This window comes from Amphiura filiformis, chromosome 5, assembly GCF_039555335.1.
Source record: "Amphiura filiformis chromosome 5, Afil_fr2py, whole genome shotgun sequence".
Classification (NCBI taxonomy): domain Eukaryota; kingdom Metazoa; phylum Echinodermata; class Ophiuroidea; order Amphilepidida; family Amphiuridae; genus Amphiura; species Amphiura filiformis.
This window is the reverse complement of record NC_092632.1, coordinates 66,371,647-66,393,575: the sequence shown is the minus strand read 5'-3', so window position 1 is coordinate 66,393,575 and position 21,929 is coordinate 66,371,647. Positions and strand designations below refer to the sequence as shown.

Here is a 21,929-nt window from a genome sequence, read left to right as displayed (position 1 = left end):
CTCGTTTCAAACAAAATATTTTACAAATCTACTTATTTTGTTAACAGGAGATCTGTGAGGATTCCGATGTGTATGGTAACATACTAGCTTCAATCCAAAGACATGGTCAGGATATATTACTGGAACTGGCTGTTGAGGACCAACAAGTGTTGATGGATAAATTACACAACTTACAACAACTCTATGACAGGTACGTCAACATTTATTTGAAATTTTTTCCTTAAAACTAGAATTATTACTGGTTCTTCATATTCTGTGAATCCAGCTTGAAAATTAATTAGTTTCCATATTGCGGGTGGGTCTCAACTGTTTTCAAAATGGCTGACATTTATTTGAATAGTCCTTGTATATATCTTATTTATGACATCTCGTGGCCGTAGAATAAGACTTCAGAAGATGGTTTTGATGTAACCCTGAGCATAAATCTTTGCCAAAGCTGGCATATTGGATTGTCAGTTATGAGGATTGAAATAGAGCACCTTCAGCATTTCTTTGGCAAAGGTCCAAATCAAATGATGATATGCAACATACTACACATGAGCATTACATAGGTTTGCCTGTTTGACACACTTGGTGCTTATCCACCTTGCTACAATATTATGTGCAGATTAAAAAAAGCACACACTTATATTGAAGTTAGCTGGTTGCTTAGCATAACAATCTGGAAGTGCACTATTTCTCCAATGAGCAACAAACATCACAGAGTTTACCTTCTCAAATTTAATTTGTATGGTAATGTCAGACCTACTATCAGCATCACCTTGCCTTACCAGCACAAGAAAGTTCCCATATTAACAAGCTTAAATAAATGATCATTTATAGCAGATTAGAAAGAAATAATAAAGTTTCTCTTCAAATCAACAGGGTGAGTGCTGATGCTGATGATAAGCAGACATCTCTTCAGTCAGCTATTCAACAAAGGCAAGCTTATGAAGCCCAGATAGCTGAGTGCAATGAAAGATTGCAAGAGTTTCAGGCTGTTGCTTCATCTTTGGATAGACCTATCTGCCTCAACTCTGAACAAACACAAGAACAACTCAATGATTACCAGGTATGTGAGAGGGTTAGGTGTTATGGGCTTGGCCGGGAGGAAGGATCATGAGATACTTGTCTGTGAAGCATATAGTCTGTCTTGTCTCAAGTTGAGAGTAACCATCTTGGATTTTGCAATGACGGATTTTATTGAGTGCGTTGTGCGTCTTCGCAGTTTGGTCACCAGCATATGGACAAATCACACTTCTACGCTTGTGTATACGGTTCGTGGGATTAGGCTGCCGTGCATGATTCAAATCTGCTACTGAAATCCAACATGATGTCACTCTCAAATTGAGACGAGATAGACCATAGATAGTTTGAATGTAATGAGAGATTGCAAGAGTTTCAGGCTGTTGCTTCATTATTGTATAGACCTATCTGCCTCAACCCTGACAAGAAGGTTAGGTGTTTGTTGCAGAAATATTGGCTTGATAGGAAAAGAATAGTGATAAACCATCCCTGGATAAACCAAGTGAGGAGACTGGTCTAGGAATCCCAGGTATATTCATATTCTGTCGGTCCGTGTCACGTCACTTCCGGTTGATGATGTTCGAGTGAAAACAAGTCCCTGATTCGATTTTTGTTGATGATTTCTGTCATTGGTGTTACGTAAATTTCGACCGCAAATAGTCAGTGGAATCACAAAACCGTTTCTAAGTCTTCAGAGTGGAAGAAACTTACTTCGCTATGTAGCCTCCTTCACAGTCGGTTTCTGTTGTTCATAACAAACCGTGAGCCACATGCAGTTTGGGCCCGAGACTAGAGATAGCCCGGATGTCCGACCGACAGAATAAGGAGAGATTACAAGAAATCCAGGTGGTTTTCTGTAATTTTGTTGTTAGATCTGTAGTTTTCTAAGCCTAAAAAGAAGAACTTGATGATTTCTAGGGTTTCAGATTGTGAGACGTTAAGAGGCTTGATTAGGAAAGGGATGATAAGACATGGTCTGTGGTGCCAAGAGATGCGAATGAATGCAAGAAAACCTTACAAGAATTCATCCCTGTTTCTACATAACTGGACAACCACAGAAACACTATGGGAATTTGATACCAAATTTCCAGCCAAGAACTGGAAAAAAGTTGTACCGTAAATTTGTTTTGAGAAATATTAATGAGAGTTAAATGTTGTGATTGATTTTTATAGGAATTGAAAGAAAAAGTTCTTGGTTATCAACCCACCATGGAAGATCTTCTTAGTAACAAGAAAGAGATGACCACCAATGGTCAAGTAGACCACGCTGACCAGGTCACAGAACTGGACAACACCTACAAAGATCTCTTGAAACAGGCTAAGAAATCATGTGCAATCTTAGACGGTGCTGTGAAGACTAGAAAAGATTATGGGGATAGTGTGAAGGAGTTGGAGGATTGTCTGGAGATGTGTGCTGATGAGATGCCATTGCTGGAGCAACCTGGTATGACAATAGAAGATAAACTCAAGAAATGTGAGGTAAGAGAAATGGGTGAAGTCTGTAAGCATTAACCCTATTCTATTACCCCTCAAAAGTGGTATATTTGAGTGGTGTGGAGGTATCATATTAACTACTGTGTTGCAGTGTTATTGGTTGGGTAAAAACCAATAAGTGGCATACCATTGGCAAGCTTGGACTTTAAGCTTTTAGAAAAACAAGTTTAATATTTAATTATGTAAATATTATGCAAATTAGCTCATGAATAATTAATGAGCTCATAGCCAAATATGATCAAAAAATTATTTTCATTTACAATTTTGAAGTGTATGAGTACATCAATGTGGCATTTTTATGCAGTTTTAAATACACTGCCATGTTTCTACATATAATAAAAAGAAATCCGAGTTACTTTGGACCATATTAAAAAAGTTTATGGACATTTTTGGGCTATTTTTAGGGCAAAATTTGGCCTAAAAATGGTCAAAATATGCAGGTTTCCAACATTTTAAACCATTTTATGATGTGTTAATGGTAGTTGTATTAGGAAAAAAGGTGTTTTGTTGATAGAGAAGTGATAAATTATCAAAACTATTCCAAAGATAAGACCTTATTTGTGTAAATAATTTTTTTACATGCATGTTAAGCCATTTCGTGCCATATGGCACGAAATTGATAGGGGGTAATAGAATAGGGTTAAAGCTATGATGAAGAACTCACAAAGCAAAGAGCAAAGCTTATAAGCTTATTTTGGTTAGTCCATGTAAGTTATATCATTAAAAATTACCCAAAAATGCCATATTTTGAAATAGTGTTACCTAGATGTGAATCTCATCAAATAAGCTTTATAATGAATTCCAATATCTCTAGTATACATGGTTGCAAAGTAAAGTTGAAATTGTCTGTTTTATTTGTGTTTGCTATTGGGATATTTCAGTTAAAATCCACACTACCCCTGTGGAAGGTTTGGGAAATACCTTCCACCGGAAGAGTATGTTTTTCAAATGTAATTGGTGAGGATTAGTCATTTTAAAACTCATACTCCTTCTGTAGTATGGCTTTACCTATATCTTTCACACCTGGAGTGAGTATTTCAAATGGAAGTTTACCCAACTTATGAGTTCTTTTCAAAACTCATACTCTCTCTGTGGAAGACTTTAGCTAAATCTTTTACAGGGGTAGTGTGTATTTAGATGGAATAGGCCCATTGCTGTGTTCTTCTCAGTTTTGCTTGTATTTCAAATTCAAAATTGGAAATGTTGGCCTCAATAAACAAGACCATGTCAAATTATGATATTTGTACGGCCTATTTCTATAGTAAAATAAAGTGCAACACCACAGTAGAAAATATTAATCCAAAACAGCTAAATATAGACTTTCTCATCAAGTAACTTATGTTTTCTTGCCTCAGGTTTTGTTGGATGATTTGGAAGACAAAATGCCAACTGTGCGTCACCTCGAGAGCCAGGCGCAGGAAGTGCTGAGTACTGCTCCTGAAACAGATCTCCCCATTGTCCTGACAACTTGCAATAAACTCAAACATGATCTTGACAATATGGAAGAACAGCTTAAACAAAAACAAGACACACTCAGAGGCAATGTAACAGAGAAAGAGACCCTTGGACAAGATGTAGAGAAATGTCTTGATTGGTTGGATAGCACACAGGTTGCCATGACAGCGAATGAACCAATTGGATTGCCAGTGGAGCATGCTAAAGCAGCACAATATAAACATGAGGTATGTTGTTGTTGGAAATTGTTTCTAGATTTGTTTATATTATTTTAATAGAAAACATCACAAAATGATTTTTATGGTGTTATTTCTGTTTTAAGGAAAATAGCAAAATATTTGTTTCTGGACAACAAATAAAGGTAATAATTGTAATTGGGTGCTAGTTTTCAGTGCATAAATTGCATAAATTGCCACAACATGATAATCACTATTAAATATTAAAAGTAAGTATGTACAAGGCATCTGTATTATCCCAAGATCCAAAAGAAGGTAATTTATCCCATACTCTGCAGGCATATGGAATGCCATGCCAGCACTTATAGTTTCAAACCAGGGTTTAGGACTTGCAGAACTTCAAAGCTGGTTACGGAGGTTAATTCAATCGTGGTACCAACCCTATCAGTGTTACCTAAATAAGCAGGTAAGTGCAATAGCTGCCCTGTGAACATTTGGCAATTTACACACAGTATATTGTACTCATCTACATGTGGCCGGTACACATGGCGGCTATTGTACTTGCCCACTTCTGGCACTGAGCAGTCGATAATACCTAGATTAGCCTAAGACATTAGATTAGATTAGCATTAGACATATAAACAATTAATTGATTGTCTATGTTTACAGCTCCTGAAACCAACAGTTGATGAAAAGCTACAGAAAGCTCAAGCTCTCATCATCAGTACCAACGCCAAGTATGCCGATATACAAGAACCAATTCCTCCTCAGCTACAAGAACAATTAGAGAAAATGGATGCAGTGCATTCAAAGCTGTTGCAAGCCACCGATGAGAAGCAGAAGCAGTTAGAGGAGGCTGTAGTATTGAGGGAGGAGTTGACGGGTATAAGTTCAGAGGTCAAAGACTGGTTAGATGAAGCCAGGACGAGGTTGGATGATACTAAGGAAGGAGTTGACTATGAGAAAGGACATGAGCAGATACAAGATCATAAGGTATGTGGATCAGTGGATTAGAATTCAACTTTTTGGCCCCATATTTACAATCTTTTTTTTTTCTTTACTAATCTTGGATGTGGGCCACCTTAGTCACAAACCTCATAAATTACAAACCTCTAGTTCACCAAACAAGATAGTAACAAAGTTAATAGCTCTAATCTGAGTGTAATTACGCAGATGTTTAGGTTAGTGCAATAGCATTAATGTCCAGTGCAAGAGAATATGTGTTTTAATATGCTTGTCAAGAGTCATCTGATATGTTTCCTGTAAAGTCAGTTTTTGTCACTTAGTTTTGAATAAGTTTTAGTTTTGCATCATTTATATTATTATTATTGTTATTTTTATTTGTAGCAATTCTTTTCAAAAGCACCAATCTATCAATCTAAACTTGATGAAATGTCTGTATTGGCTGACAAAATGGCACCTTCCGTGTCGTCTGCCGATAAAGAAAGATTAAGACGAGAATTGAATCAACTCAATGCGGACCTCTCAGATACGGTGCTGTCTGCCAAAGAGGAAGAGGATAAAATGGAGGATGCACTGACTAAGTGGCAAGACTTTGTAACCAAGGCTGCGCAGATAGAGGGTGCAATTGAGGCTGCCAATGAGAGGGGTGTGTATGAGTCACCAAGCAGTCTGCCTGAAGCTAAAAACAACTCTGATCTCAATAAGGTAAAAATGGTGGTATTTAATGTTAGCAATCATTGAAGGTCTTTTAATGCTCTGCGTACTGGCCATATGATTCAACATAAAAAGTCCTAATTTCGAGATATTTTCTCAACATATTAAGAGCTATCTCTATACAATAATAAAAATACTAACCAATCATGATTGAGTTGACATGGTTGGATTCACTTTCCCGTTGCGCACACACGGGGGTTCATCGCACAGTGTATGCGGAGAATCATCATGCTGTTGACAGCTGTGTTCATTCAATTGAAATTTCATATATTATAGTCATCACTCCTTTATATTTCTGTAAAGATAGAATGCCCATTACTTCATCAAATCTGTGACATTATGTATGAGTTTGTTATTCTGTCATGTCACATGATGTTATAATTTCCAGGAAATACTGGAGTCAGTAGCCACCCAGGCCAAACAGCTGGATGCATTGAAACCCAAAGCAGACACATTGCATAAACTAGGCAACCCTGATGGCAAACAGGCAGTAGAAGACAAACTCAACTCTCTACAAAATCTGCTAGACAACAGTAAACAACAAGCAGACATAGATGCACACAAGACTGATGAGTCAGTCGCTAGGTGGCAGGACTACCATGATGCAGTTCAGGAGGCGGCAGAGGTTATTGCTGAGGCGGAAGAAAAGCTTCCAACATCAGTGTCTCATTGTGCCGGCAAGGATGAGCTGGATGGACAACTTAATGATGTTAAAGTGAGTCTACTTTCAAATTGGGCTATTCCATTTAAAATCCACACTACCCTGTGGAAGATTTTGGGAATATCTTCCACAGGGGGAGTATGTTTTTCAAATGTAATTGGTCATAGTTAATCATTTTGAAACCCATACTCCCTCTGTATAATGGCTTTAAATATATCTTCCACAACTGGAGTGAGTATTTCAAATGGAAGTTACCCAATTGTCTATTTGATTTGAAACTTATACTCCCTCTGTGGAAGGCTTTAGCTAAATCTTCCACAGGGGTAGTGTGGACTTCAAATGGAATAGCCCATTATATGATTAAGTTTACCTGTTGTAATCCTCAGTACCAAGATAGAAAAAATAATTTTGTATTTGTGCTATCCTGGATGCTAGCATGTTCAGATTTACTTTTTAAGCCCAGTTACAGTATGCGAGTCATTAACATTCTGGTTGGTTATGAAAAGTGGCGAACTAAGAATTACACATTTTATTTGTGTCTATCCCAAGCTCAATGATATGAATAAAAGTTGATTAATAGCTTATGAGACAAAGAAGTTAAATATAAATAAATGTTATAATATCTTCAGATATGTTGCTATCTTGCATGATATTTATTTGTATAATATTATAATTTTAACATGTGCTTTTGAAATGCTGTTCCTTTTCAATTAGGCCTTACGATTGATTTGCAACAAACACAGTGTGCTAAATATAAAATTAATAGACAGTGTGAAAAGTAAATTCCCATTCAATGCAACTGCAAATAAATACAAATGCAACCCAATGATATACATGTCTCCACAGGTGGCAGAGGAGAAGACAACAGAAGCCTATGCTAAACTTGCCAAGGTACAAGAAGCTAGTCAGTGTCTGCTAGAAGATCTGCTGGAACCAGAGGTCTGCCAACCTGTAGAAGAAGAGGTTAATACATTGCTGGGGAAAAATGAAAGGTAATAGTAATGACATGAATATGTACGTTTGTATTTGGAGGCGCAATGTTCAGCATCATAACGATTACGATGTGAGATTCAGCATTTTACAGTTTTAATTATGGTACTAAATCTAGAACAGGATGAAGCATCAAAGTGTATTTTAAACCACAAGATATATACTTTATTATTTATTCTTTCTTTATTGAGGGTTATACTGCTTCAGTGACAAGCACTGCTTTTCAAGCAGGCCCTCATTGATACATGTTATATAGCAACAAAATATATTACGATACACAATATTTACAAAGTATCATACAGTATTTACAATGTATTTACAATATATTACAAATAAGTATAATGGTATCATCAACTACAAGATAATTATAAATACCATGATTCAAAATACAGAAATACAATAATTATATTTATATACAAAAATCAAGCAAGTAAATGAATAAAATATAGATAAAGACAGGCCTAAATTTCTTTAATTTTTGATTGAAATTGCCCTAAAGTCATATTTTCCATCTGAGCTCTTACTGTCGGTGGCAAAGAATTCCATGCATAGGCTGCCCTGACATGAAAAGTACGTTGACCTGAATTTGATTTAAATTTTGGTACAATCAATGTATTAGAAGTATGATTTCTAGTTATATGATTATGGTTATCATGAACAAAATCAAATTGAGAAGATAAGTATGATGGATATTCATTCTTTAAACATTTGAAAACAGTCATTAATAGAGTATTATGCCATCTTTGATCAAGTTTAACCCACTGCAATGTATTCATTAAATCATTAGTTGGTGTCCTTATATCTGCTGAGAGAATTATTCTAGCTAAATTATTATGAAGTACCTGAAGCCTATTATGGTACTCTACACTAAAATTTGACCAGACCATGCTTCCATAATCAAAGTGGGGAATAACAAGAGCATTGGATAACATTACAGTGGTTTTGTATGGAAGGAAATATTTAATACGTTTTATTATGCCAGTTCTTTTGGAAATAGTTTTACTAACATTATCGACATGAGCTGACCAAGACAGCTTGCTATCAAATTTCACACCTAGATATTTAAACTCATCTACTCTTTCAATATCATTGTTGTTATATATTAAATGTACATTGTTGAACTTTTCAAGCATTTTGTTTGTACCAAAGATCATAAACTTAGTCTTTTCAACATTTAAAGTGAGTTTGTTTACTTTGAACCATTCAGCTACCTTACTTAGACATGACTCCATTTGAATTTTAAGATCAGATTCATTTTTAGCTTTACACATTAAAGAGGTATCATCTGCATACATTACAGTTTTACATTCAGACACAGCATTAGGTAAACAGTTAACAAAAATTATAAACAGTAAAGGACCTAAAATTGAGCCCTGAGGAATACCAATATCAATTGGCCTAAAGTCAGAAAAAGTTGCGTTAACATTAACAGTTTGTTCTCTGTTGTTTAAGTATGATTTAAACCATAATAATTCATCCCCACATACCCCATATTGTTTAAGTTTCCTAATCAGAATATCATGATTTACAGTATCAAATGCTTTCTTTAAGTCTATAAATAAAACGCCTGTAGCATAACCTGTATCCATATTCTTTAAAATGTAATCTTGAACATCTAGAAGGGTTGTTGTTGTGGAATGATTCGGACGAAATCCTGATTGAGCATTTGATAATAGTCCTACATTACTCATATATTCATATAATTGATCATGAACAGCTCTTTCAATGATCTTTGATACAATTGGTAATACAGAGATAGGTCTATAGTTACTAACATTAGTTTTATCACCCGATTTAAATATTGGAGTTACTTTAGCCTTCTTCCATGCATCAGGAAAAGTAGACCCATTCAAAGACAGGTTGCAAATATGAACAAGGCATTTTGAGATGAAAGGCTTAGCCAACTTTAATAACCTTACATTGAATGGATCTAATCCTGATGATTTACAATTTGCATTTTACTTATTTGTTTAAGAACAAATTCATTAGATATTGCTCTAAAACTAAATTTGTTTACACTATGATTTTGATGAGAACATACAGTATTACAAGTGCATACATAATTATCATTGTTATTATTAAATTTACTCCCAAGTTCATTACCTATAGAAGTGAAAAACTCATTGAACTCATTTGCCATATCCTTTTTGTTACCTGAGTAATTACCATTCTTTTTAACAACTGCTGTAGGTATACTTGATGTTTTGTTTGGTATAATTTTCTTAATTGTTTTCCAAAGATTCTTACTATTATTTATGTTGTTATTTATAGCCTCGTTACAATAACTCTTTTTCAGTGAATATTTCATATTGTTTACTTTATTTCTAAGAGACTTTGCTTTACTCCAATCTTCAACATTATTTGTCTTATGTGCTTTTGAAAAATAGTAGTCCCTATCTTTACTTAGTCTCAAAAATTCACTGTTCACCCATTCAGGTAAACAACCTTTAACTTTCTTTTCCTTAAATGGTGCATGCTTGTCACAGGCAGCATTGAATGAAGACTGCCATTCATTAAGTGCTTCATTGACATTATTTATATTACATATTCTACCCCAATCAATATTTTTGATTGTATCAATATAATCCACTTCATTGAAGTTTTTGAAACACCTGGATTTTACAATTTTTGGTGGAAGTTTCAACTTATTACATTTTCTTACAGCATATATTAATGAATGATCACTAAGACCTAAACTATGAACACCAGATGAGATTATAAGTTCTGGTTTTGATACAAATATTAAGTCAATTTTTGTTTTACTAGTTTGAGTTATTCTTGTATAATCTGTTATAATTTGTTTCATATTAGAATTGTTTGCCAACCTTGTCACTTTTCTTAAATTACCAATTTTAACCTGATCTAAATTAAAGTCTCCTAAAATATATACATCATCATATAAATTGTTACATTTCTTAAATATATCATCAAGATTATCAAGAAAATCAACAGTACAGTCTGGTGGGCGATAAATACTGCCAACTAAAATAGGCTTTGTATTGGTTAAATTAAGTTCAATAAAAATACCTTCAATATCATTATCATATAAATCCTCATTTTGTTTTGACAAAATACTATTTTTAATATAACATAAAACTCCACCCCGTATTTTACCATTTTGTCTATCAAGTCTATAAGTATTGTAACCATCTATTTCTACTTCTGAGTCATCAACATCCTTATCTAACCAAGTCTCATTAATACATAACACATCAATAGCATTGTCCTATGGACGCAATAAGTAGACCAAACACAACTATTGCCGGAGCTGGATCTTTACCATCCGAATCTTTTATTTCCTTTCATTTACACAGTTGATCAAGTGTCAACTGTGTTCTTCATACTTAATTTAATATCGCATATCACTTCAGACAGCTATATCATCTGATATTTTAAATAGATATAAATTAAAATTCATTAGCGCCTCAGACAGCTATATCATGTGGCTTATTCTTTAAAAGCAATATATAACAATCATTGAAATCATATATGTATCAGACAGCAATATCATCTGATACCCTTTTTACGCAATCAGACAGCTATATCATCTGATATTTTAAATAGATATACATTCAAATTCATTAGCGCCTCAGACAGCTATATCATCTGGCTTATTCTTTAAAAGCAATATATATCAATCATTGAAATCATATATGTATCAGACAGCAATATCATCTGATACCCTTTTTACATAATCAGACAGCTATATCATCTGATGCCATTTATGGTCCTGAAGTGAGACGACCCACTTCAAATCCCAAACAGCATATTTGGCTTGGACCTAATCATTACTCATTTCCGAATTAGGACAACCCCATTCAATTTCCAAACATCCTAATTTGGAATTGACATTAAATATTAAGTATGTGAAAACATTCCCAATGACTTGCTCAAATGCAGCAATGTATCTCCATTTTGATTCATATATTGGACAAAATGGTAAAAAGCAAAAGAAACAATGCCATTTAATATCATATTTTTTATAAAGGGAGTGGTGGGTGGGTTTTAAAATTTTCCTGACCTCTTCGGATGGTATCGAAACAGCTTATGAATTTTCCCGGCAACAATTTCTGTGAAAACAGCCACGCCCCCAGAACCGCTGCCTATGATTGGCTACTGGCACACGACTCGACACGGGGCATGGATGCACAACAGGTGTCGGACTGATGTCACAACACGCATGGCACCACCTTTTATTGATCTACAGGACAATGAAACCCTTTTCAACAAAACCCAGGGCTTATTACGCTAATGACAATTTTGGTTTTGATTGAAGTTTGCTCAATCAAAACCCGATTGTCCTATGGACGCATAATAAGTAGACCAAACACAACTATTGCGGAGCTGGATCTTTACCATCCGAATCTTTTATTTCCTTTCATTTACACAGTTGATCAAGTGTCAACTGTGTTCTTCATACTTAATTTAATATCGCATATCACTTCAGACAGCTATATCATCTGATATTTTAAATAGATATAAATTAAAATTCATTAGCGCCTCAGACAGCTATATCATGTGGCTTATTCTTTAAAAGCAATATATAACAATCATTGAAATCATATATGTATCAGACAGCAATATCATCTGATACCCTTTTTACATAATCAGACAGCTATATCATCTGATATTTTAAATAGATATACATTCAAATTCATTAGCGCCTCAGACAGCTATATCATCTGGCTTATTCTTTAAAAGCAATATATATCAATCATTGAAATCATATATGTATCAGACAGCAATATCATCTGATACCCTTTTTTCTCATTCATACAGCAATATCATCTGATGCCATTTATGGTCCTGAAGTGAGACGACCCACTTCAAATCCCAAACAGCATATTTGGCTTGGACCTAATCATTACTCATTTCGAATTAGGACAACCCCATTCAATTTCCAAACATCCTAATTTGGAATTGACATTAAATATTAAGTATGTGAAAACATTCCCAATGACTTGCTCAAATGCAGCAATGTATCTCCATTTTGATTCATATATTGGACAAAATGGTAAAAAGCAAAAGAAACAATGCCAACCAAGGACCTAATCTAGGGACTTGCCTAACCCGTGAAAGAGGAAGGCCCACATCCACAGTTTATCATTACTGCAAAGACATACTGCAAAGACATAGGGTGTACAAGGCTACTGAATGTTGAAGCATTTGAAGCATTGAGAACAGTTGGTGCTCCCTTGAATTTACTAACAACAATACCGGATAGCTGAAAATTGGAAAGTAAAAACCTGGACAAAAAAAAAACTCGTTGTGAGAAAAAACAGGAAAACCTCCCAATGGCAGCGTGTATCTGCTCTAGTCACTAAAGAGCATCCCTACCAGGAACATGCCATGAAATGCATTGATCAGTTAAATTTGGGATATATAGTGCAGTGCCAACCCACAGACCTCTGCACATTTTACATTAATTTGAAAATGCATTATCCCAGCTTCTATTTCAATTTAACCAATCATTTAACTGATCAGGGCTGAATGATATGAGCTTACAGTTCTGCCAGTTTTGTGGGCATATTTATGGCCCCAGTAAATCTAACAATATGAAGTATTGTGTTAAATGGAACTCCACTTTGCTGTCCATAGCAATATTTGACATGCATTTTGCACCCCTTTACCTGGACATTTTGAGCCTTTATTAAGGTGAAGAATTATGCTTTTTATGTGTCCTATTACCTTACATATATACACCATTTTTCACATATTTGTGTTCATTATAACCTGTAGAATAGGCTAGCAAATATCAATCCCAAGCAAATTTCCGATTCGTTAAGACATTAACATAAATATGATACCTGTATATTTTGCCTTTTTGAATCCAATGTTTGCAATTTTATTCATCTGGGCCATTTACATGATTACCCTCTTCATTATTAAAGTGGTGCAGTAGTACTCAATTGTGGCCTTTAAATCACTTCATGCATTTCTGCTATCAATATTTAATTATTCAATGTTCATTGTTCAATCACTATTTTCTTCTTATAATTGCCACCTATGACACAGTTTTAGGTGTTGATTATACAAGTACCAATGCATCAATTGACATTGCTGCTTTTTGAAGTGTGGCGACTTCTCAAGAGTGATATCTTCTATACTGCAATAAGTTTTATTTCGGTTATCGCTTTATTGTTTGATAAATTGTCAAATGCCAATATCGGTATACGACTGTATCTTTTTATTTTTCCTATGCAATTGCTTTAGTCGCCTACAATGTATAATATCCATTGTTTGTAACATCACTTTACATCAGCACTGTAACAATTCATGTTTTTTTTTTTCTTGGATCTTACATAGCCCTGGCCATTGTTGTCAGTCGTTCTCGTCATCCATTGTAATTCGCTGTCGTAGAGCACATAGTAACCATTGTTGTAATTTAGGTTCATACGTCTGTTCCCAATTTTGATATGCCATAGGCTTTGTGTTGTGCTCATTTTGATCAATGGTTCGTAACAAAGATACTGATACTTCCAAAATTATCATAGCCATGAGTTGACTCAGATACTAGGTGTTGAATCTGATAGCTTCCGATAACAAAATGTTCAATGTATCACCTTCCCTTGCATTCTTATACAGTCTTGCACCAGTTTCGAAGCCACTATTAATTACAAGTTCCCGGGACATGACAAGCCTCCATTTCTAATCACCAGCATTAATTGTCCGTAGTCTGAAATAAATTAGAAAAAACAAAGACAGAAAGGGAACCAACTCGCCATACATGCACATGTAAACATTATATATCATTATTGAATTACATTTGTACATTGTATTATTGATTGGTGATTTAGCAAAATGAAATATGAATGACATGAATGAATGACATGAATGAATGAATGAAAACAAAGTTATTTTATTCCTATTAGGAAACATGTAGGAGCTCCTGTTGTTACTAAAAGTATTATTATTAAAAGGAGAAAAAGTGTTTTGTCACTGCTGTCTTTTCCCAACCCATTACGAATTCTCATTGCATTTTTCCTTCCATTTTTACATGTTTGATTGCTTCATTACTTCCTGCTTCCAATTAAACTTGCAACCTAAATTTACCTTATGAATCATTAACTTGCGATATACCCCAAACTCATGAGTTCCCAAAGTTTCTTAATTTGCCATCCCAATGATCTCAATTGACCTTCATTATTGCACCCTTTCACCACCTTTCATGGCCTCCAACCCTTTTTTGACATTCATTGATATTATAGAAATATTTATTTGATCATCAGGTGACCCCCCATCTAGCCTTGCAATAGTCATAGAAAATGCTAGCTATCTTATAGGTTCACATTACCGCCCATTTAAAACACCGCGACATTAAAAAGAGTGCAAACCGCCTTACTCCCACCCCTGGGCAAAGATTTGTTGAAAGGCTAGTCTGACCCCATTCTGACCTTGGCACGCTTTTAATTACCCTTATTGTTTCCCATCTTTAACAATTTCCATGACCCTCCAACCACATTTTCTTATTTACCTGTGGCTACCTTGAAACAACATTAATTTATCAATTAAATAACTCTCATGATCTTTATCTGTATATTTATTTGACCTTGGATTCGCCTTGAACACAAGAAACTGCATGCTTCTTAAAATGTCATTTAACTTTAGCTATATATTTGCCTTTCGATGCCCTTTGATAACCTATATTTTTATTAATTTTTTCTTTTATTTAACCAAGTTTTTTGCAATTCCATTGATCTTGCCTTATATATTTTGACCCGCAAGAAATTGTATCTATCCATTGTGTTCTATATTGCCATATTTCCTGAAAATCCTTCACCTGACATGTGATGACTTTTTCCATAAATTTTTTGACTTACAGTTCTGAAATCCAAAAATCTTTTTTCTTTTTTTTTTCAATCATTATTTATTTATGGCTAATCTTATTTTTCTATTTTTTTTTTTTCATCTATATATATATATTTTTTTTTCATTATTATTATTATTATTATTATTTTTTTTTCTTCAAATTTATTTATTTGCTTTCTATTTTTTATTCATCTATATTTTTTTCTTTTTCTTATTTTTTTACGATCTATATTCAAGTATTTATTTTTAATGACCTTGAACAGCCAATCAGACCAAAAAGTATTCAATACTACGTTACACACATTTACGTAAGCCCCGCCTTACTGTAAGAGTCCTGCCATGTTGGAGGACAAACATCAAACTGCTTGCATGAACGCGATCTAGCTGTGTTTTTAATGCAATGTCTAAAGTAAATTGTTTTGTGATAATTTAACTCGCTGAAAATCGTGAAATTTTTTATAAATTTTCCTTATTTGTTAGAAAAACAATGTATCAAATACAACAAGTAACGAAAACCCCTACTACGGATGAAATAACAATTTTTGTTTTACAATTTGGGAATGAACACACGAAAATCTAGAAACGCAACCCGGAAGTTTTGTGACAACAACAAACTCATCTCACGCGTCGTCAAAATCAACGTCAATATTTTGGTCGTTATTTGCCCCTAATTTGGTGAATTATGTAACTACTATAGCTCGATAGTCAAATGTATTGATTAAATTTTATTACGGTACATTAAACCTAAGCAACCTCAAATTATAATCGTGACAGAGATTCTATGCCTGTTTCCACGCCTGCCTGTTTCATTCATAAAATAAGCGATCACGTGATCTCAACCTGGATTTTAGTAAATATTGATTCAGTGACTGGATTTAATAAACAATTATTCGCCGCGGCTAAGTATGAAGTCAGTTTTCACCCGGGGCTTTTGATTAATGTATTACAGACCCACTTAACAGCTTAAATTAATTATATCAACACATCAAATTCCCATCAAATTCCCGCCTCTTCTTCATAATCATGACTACTATAATTTTCTCACCCTTGTTTTCCAAGTATCATCCCGTCAGTGATTGAAGTTGTCCAATCTCGCCTCGTCTTAAATACAAGATGGCGCCTTCTCCCGGGCCTTCTCCGCTAACGATACGCCAAATTCACGATGATAAATACTAGATTGTCAACTTGTTAATACCCGAAGTCACGGCACTGTTTAGTCAATCACCATGAATAAATGTCGATTTTACAACATCACTTTTTTACGTCCGCAACGAATGTGAAGACCATTGATTTTCGTACATCTTTCACGACCCATTGTTATTGTAGTTTTTGTACACGATGGATACCGTCGGAAGTTCAAGTTCTATTGCGGTTCGCAATATTTTCTGAAGTTATATCCTTCTTGATTTTATGAAATTAATACACGATATCCCAATCATTATTTCCAGTTTCTGTCTCCAACACACTTGGTGACGTGCCGTAAGCTTCCTTCAATGTTAAGTTTATCTCTTTACATCAAAAGATTTAAAAATTTTCCTGACCTCTTCGGATGGTATCGAAACAGCTTATGAATTTTCCCGGCAACAATTTCTGTGAAAACAGCCACGCCCCAGAACCGCTGCCTATGATTGGCTACTGGCACACGACTCGACACGGGCATGGATGCACAACAGGTGTCGGACTGATGTCACAACACGCATGGCACCACCTTTTATTGATCTACAGGACAATGAAACCCTTTTCAACAAAACCCAGGGCTTATTACGCCAATGACAATTTTGGTTTTGATTGAAGTTTGCTCAATCAAAACCCGATTGTCATTCAAAAGGAAGTTAACCTCATCAACTTTGTGGATTAAACCCTGGATATTTAAATGAGCTATTTTAAGACCCTTCCTAATCTTACATTTAAATCAATAAAACCCTCATTTAGAGGAAGTTCATCATTAGCAAGTTTGTGAAAACAATTCTTACAATACCAATAATTATTTTGCTTAACATCATTGTCATCAACACATCTAAAGTGAAAATCAAGTGTACAATTATTACAAGTTACATAAAGATCATTTTTAAGATTTTTCTTACACACTCACCACAAAAATCATTTTCAGTTTTCTTACAAATTTTGGCATTCTCTACAGTTTTTAAAGTTACAGTTCTTTTTTTTACTTTTATCACTCACAGTTTGCATATTTAGAGTTTCTTTATCAGTTCTATCCTTTACCTGCTCCTCCAATGAGATGTTACAACACAAAAATCCTGGTGAAATACACTACTGAGACAAGACAAATAGTTCTCTTGAAGAAGTTGTGTTCCTAATCGTGATAAATGTAATCCGTCAGACTTTGCAATATGATGATCCAAAGTGATATTCCTATTGTCTATGAAATTCAAGTTCTTGGTATAACACATGTCATGAAGTCTCGCGTTAAATTCCTTTATCCACGCACAATGTCGTTTGTTCCTTTGGATAGTCAATGAAGAGATAGCAATGCGAATAGTAGGTCTGAATGCAAAAATAGTTGACGCAAAAGGGTATCATACATAGAAAGGCACTCATTCACATAACATCTGGACAGGTCGTTCGTTGCACAATGAATAATAATAAAGTCCGGTTCTCTTCTTCAATAATAGCAGGGGCAAGTTTATTCCATAGTCCTAGTTTGCTTCCAGGGATGCATCGGTTCCTAATAATACAACGTGAAGTCATTCTACGGCCTACAAGGTGCTTTGGAATCGAGTCTCCAATAATCAGAATCTTTCTCTTGGACTGTCTAGGTGATGGTGCCTTAGCTGCAGTAGGTTCAACATGAGATGGTATGCTGTCAGTTGTACAGTTAATAAGTGTCCGCGATTTCTTGATATGTTTCCTAGGCGAATTCGACTTCCTTGTAGTGACAATGGTAGGGATAGGCAGAGGAACACAATCCTCAACTTCCAGAGTATCAAATCGGTTGCTTGTGGGGATAGTAGCTACAGGTACATGCTCAAATGTCCTAGGTGCAGGGATGGGTTTTGGTTTAACACACGGAAATGTCCTTGGGGCAGGGATGGGCGATGTTTTCACAGTTTGTGACAAAGAAAGTCTTGGTGCTGGCTTTGGCGCTGTAGGATGGGTTTGGGTTCCAACATTCACAAGAACAGGGCGATCTGCTGTCTGTACTCCAACATCTTTAACAAATACATGTATGTTAATATCAGAAATCATACTTGTTGAAGCATTCAGATCAAAGCATGGTAATGAAGTACTGCCAGTCAGGGGTGTTGATGCTAATGGCTGTACACAAATCGATGTATGCTCCGAACTGTCCATTGAGTTGTTGAGAGTTTCATGTTTGATCTTGATTTTTGTTAGCACAGTGTCTATCCAATGATCATGTAGATGTCCTTGTACAGAAATATTGCAGCGTACTGTCATAGCAAGTAATTGTTACAGTTTGATCATTGATGTAGCATCTGAAGATATTTCCTTTGGTTCCTCGGTTGTCAGGTGGTCCATATAATGTAGAAAGTTCGTCCATAAGTGAATCGTAAATATCAGGGTTGATAGCCACTGTTGTAGATTTCTGCTTAGGCATAATTGTCCATAAGGCATTCTCATAAATAGAGGCATTAGAGAAGCCATTGAAAGTTTGGTGAAGAGAGTTCAACAGGAAACTAACAGCCATTATGAATGTACAGGAAGTTGAAGATCAATAACAAAATCAATTACAAAGGTCCAATATATAGCAAATTAAATGTCCACAATGATACAAAAATATATCAAATTCATGCAGAATACATCAAAATCAGGAACAGTTAGATGAAATAAATATCACAAGAAGTAGCCTGGTGTCACAAGCTACACACTGATATAAAATTTATATACAAAATCAGTCTGGAAACTGCTAAAAGTTGCGATTATTTGAGAGAGCGCAGGAGAGCACTGCTGCTGTTGTTGACTGCACTTCTATCATCATCTAGACATTGGTTTGGAGTAGTTTAGTATTAGGCCGTAGGAATCAAATGCATCCGTATTACTTACTTACAACAAAGTAAAGTTTTCATTTATTTGAAAAAATAGTGCTTTCCTCATAGCTAACAATTTTGCCGCATTAACCATGGACCTAATGAAACCAAATTGAAATATTTGAAACCTGTGGGGGAGAGTGTACTCAAGTTTGATTTTGGTAGGGCTGTGCCGCTGAAAATTTGAAAGTGGACCCATAAATATACCAAATTTTCAAGACATTTGGACCCATTGATATACCAAAATTCAAAATTTTCGGCCAAATTTAACCCATATTGTCTCAGTTTTTACAAATATTTCCAAACTTTTTTGGAGAGTTTCGAAATTTTGGCTAGATTGAGGCAAAATTGGGCTATTTTTCGAGAAAATTGAAAATTTTTTGAAAAAAGGACCCATTCATATACCAAAATTGGCTTAGAAAAAGGGGTCATTGTTATACCAAAAGACCGAAAATGCTACCCATATTTGTGGCACGTCCCTGTATGGTCATTTGTATTAAGTACCCCCCCTGGGATTTGAACACAATATTTGAACAAAATTTGATTGTTTCTACAGGTTGCAAGATGAAGCCAAGAAGCTAGAGGATGTGATAGAGAAAGAAATGAAGGAACGTGAGGATTTCCGCAACAAAGCAGAAGAGGTCTTGGATTCATTGGCAGACCTACTCAAGAAGCTAAATGACCTTGTGGCTAGTATAGGCCCACAGGTAGCTGATGCCAAGAAGAAACTTGAAGAGTGCAAGGTAAGATCATTGTATATGTGATGCGATCAAGCAAAATGAGTCGGATGTCGGAAATATAGATTTTGAGATATAGCCAATAATAACGTTCAACTTCTCAGCAACACTAAAAATGGCTATATCTCTAGAACCGTAAGTCTAATTATGATGGAGCTCTGAGAATGGCTCATGCAATGAAATTCAAACCTGCATTTTGATTTTAATCAACATCAGACTCATTTGCCTTGATCGCATCACATATATTATCAATTAGCCTTGTAATTTATGCCTTTGTGAGGTGTGAAAATATTAAAGATTGTACGATACATTTGGCGCACTTAGACATCTAGAGCCAAAGTTCTCCTAGCTACAATGCTGGCCATAAGTGTTGGGACGGTTTGATAGGGTAATGTAAATAAACCCCCCACTCCCCCCGATCAATGTTGAATCCTACTTTTTTGGTCACACGCGCCTAGGGGCACCCAACATTGATTGGTGGGGAAGGGGGAGGGTTGGGGTGTTAGGAAAGGGTTTAGGCTTGTCACCAAAGAAACCTCCACTTTATCACGTTAACAATAACGGAAATAAGGCAATAATATAGTGTACGTTTTCCATAAGTGTCCCAACACATTTTGGCCATGGTTGTATTTGAAAAGTTGAAAAAAAAATCATCTAATTTCAGTTTTTTGCTTATAACTCAAAAAGTAATTATGATATTGACACCAAATTTGGAGCAGTAAGAGATCCTATCATTTTGCTTGACCACAAAAAATATGAATGGCTACATTTTAAATTTAGGGACTGGTCACTTTAAAAGTCTTAAAGCCATATTTTTGGCCATGTTTAAGTTCACTATTCGTCACTTTAATTGTCAAAAAGTTAGGTTTTAAAATGACAAATTATTGTTTTCACCAATTAAAATCTTATATTAAAGTTATAGAAGAAAATAAAATTTATCACATCTCGTGATCAAAAAACAAATAAAGGAATCGAACCCATGCACACTTGTTTTTCCAATTTAATGCTGTCTACCTCAATTGAAGTAATGGAGCAAATCAACTTGTTAGCATTAATTTAGACTACATACAATAATGGATGAACAAGTACAGTGTGTTAGCTCAGTTGATGCTCTGCTTTTATTTGTGATCTTATTTATGAAAAAAAAATCCTACACTTTTTCTTTTTCATTTCAACAGAAATTCAGTGATGTGAGAAATTATTTATTTTAAAAAGAAAGCAAAAAAAAAAATAATAAATCGTTAGGAATTGAACTTGGACTTTTTGAGTACAAGACAGACGACTTATCAACTGAGCTAACATGTTCAAGTGACTTTAGGAAGTATTTTTAGGTATAAAAGCTATTACAAATGGAATAAAAGTGTTGAAACTAACCCGCTGCTTATAGGACATGAAACGTAGCTTATTGGCTATAGAACAACGGTATTCAAGGCCTTTTCAAGAAAATCGATTCTTAAAGTGTAAGAAAGTCTGAAACCCACGGTATGCACTCGTAAACTGAATCAAGAGATAGTAGTGATTCTCTTTTATTATAGTGCATACCGTGACATGAACTCAAGCATGTCCGCATTCAGTCTCGTTCCTAAAGTAAGACTAATCATGAAATTTAAATATATTGTATGGACTTTAATTGTATTTAGGATGCGACGGTAACCCAACGAAACACCATCATGACCATACGCAAATGAATGCATCCCATCGATAAACCATTGCTATAAAGTCTGATCATAGTCAATTGCTTTTATTCTAAGAAAACGGTGGTATATCGTGGATTCATGGCGTTATGTTTTACAAATCGACACAATATTTTCACAACAATATGGATTACCGATATGATCATTTCAGAAATTCAACTTATTTAGCTTAATATTGTCAATTTAAATATCATGATTAATTTGACACTTGTCAATAAACAAAA

The 21,929-nt window shown here is 35.0% G+C and overlaps 1 protein-coding gene across 1 annotated transcript in view; it reads left to right on the top strand.

The window, feature by feature from the left end:
* The window catches only part of LOC140152340 (uncharacterized), a 230,239-nt gene that overhangs the window by 5,943 nt on the left and 202,367 nt on the right, over nucleotides 1-21,929 (top strand). The window contains 9 exon segments of the mRNA XM_072174644.1: nucleotides 48-190; nucleotides 865-1,051; nucleotides 2,179-2,484; nucleotides 3,855-4,181; nucleotides 4,800-5,123; nucleotides 5,478-5,798; nucleotides 6,196-6,522; nucleotides 7,315-7,460; nucleotides 19,831-20,017. Coding sequence (XP_072030745.1) covers nucleotides 48-190; nucleotides 865-1,051; nucleotides 2,179-2,484; nucleotides 3,855-4,181; nucleotides 4,800-5,123; nucleotides 5,478-5,798; nucleotides 6,196-6,522; nucleotides 7,315-7,460; nucleotides 19,831-20,017 — 2,268 coding nt within the window.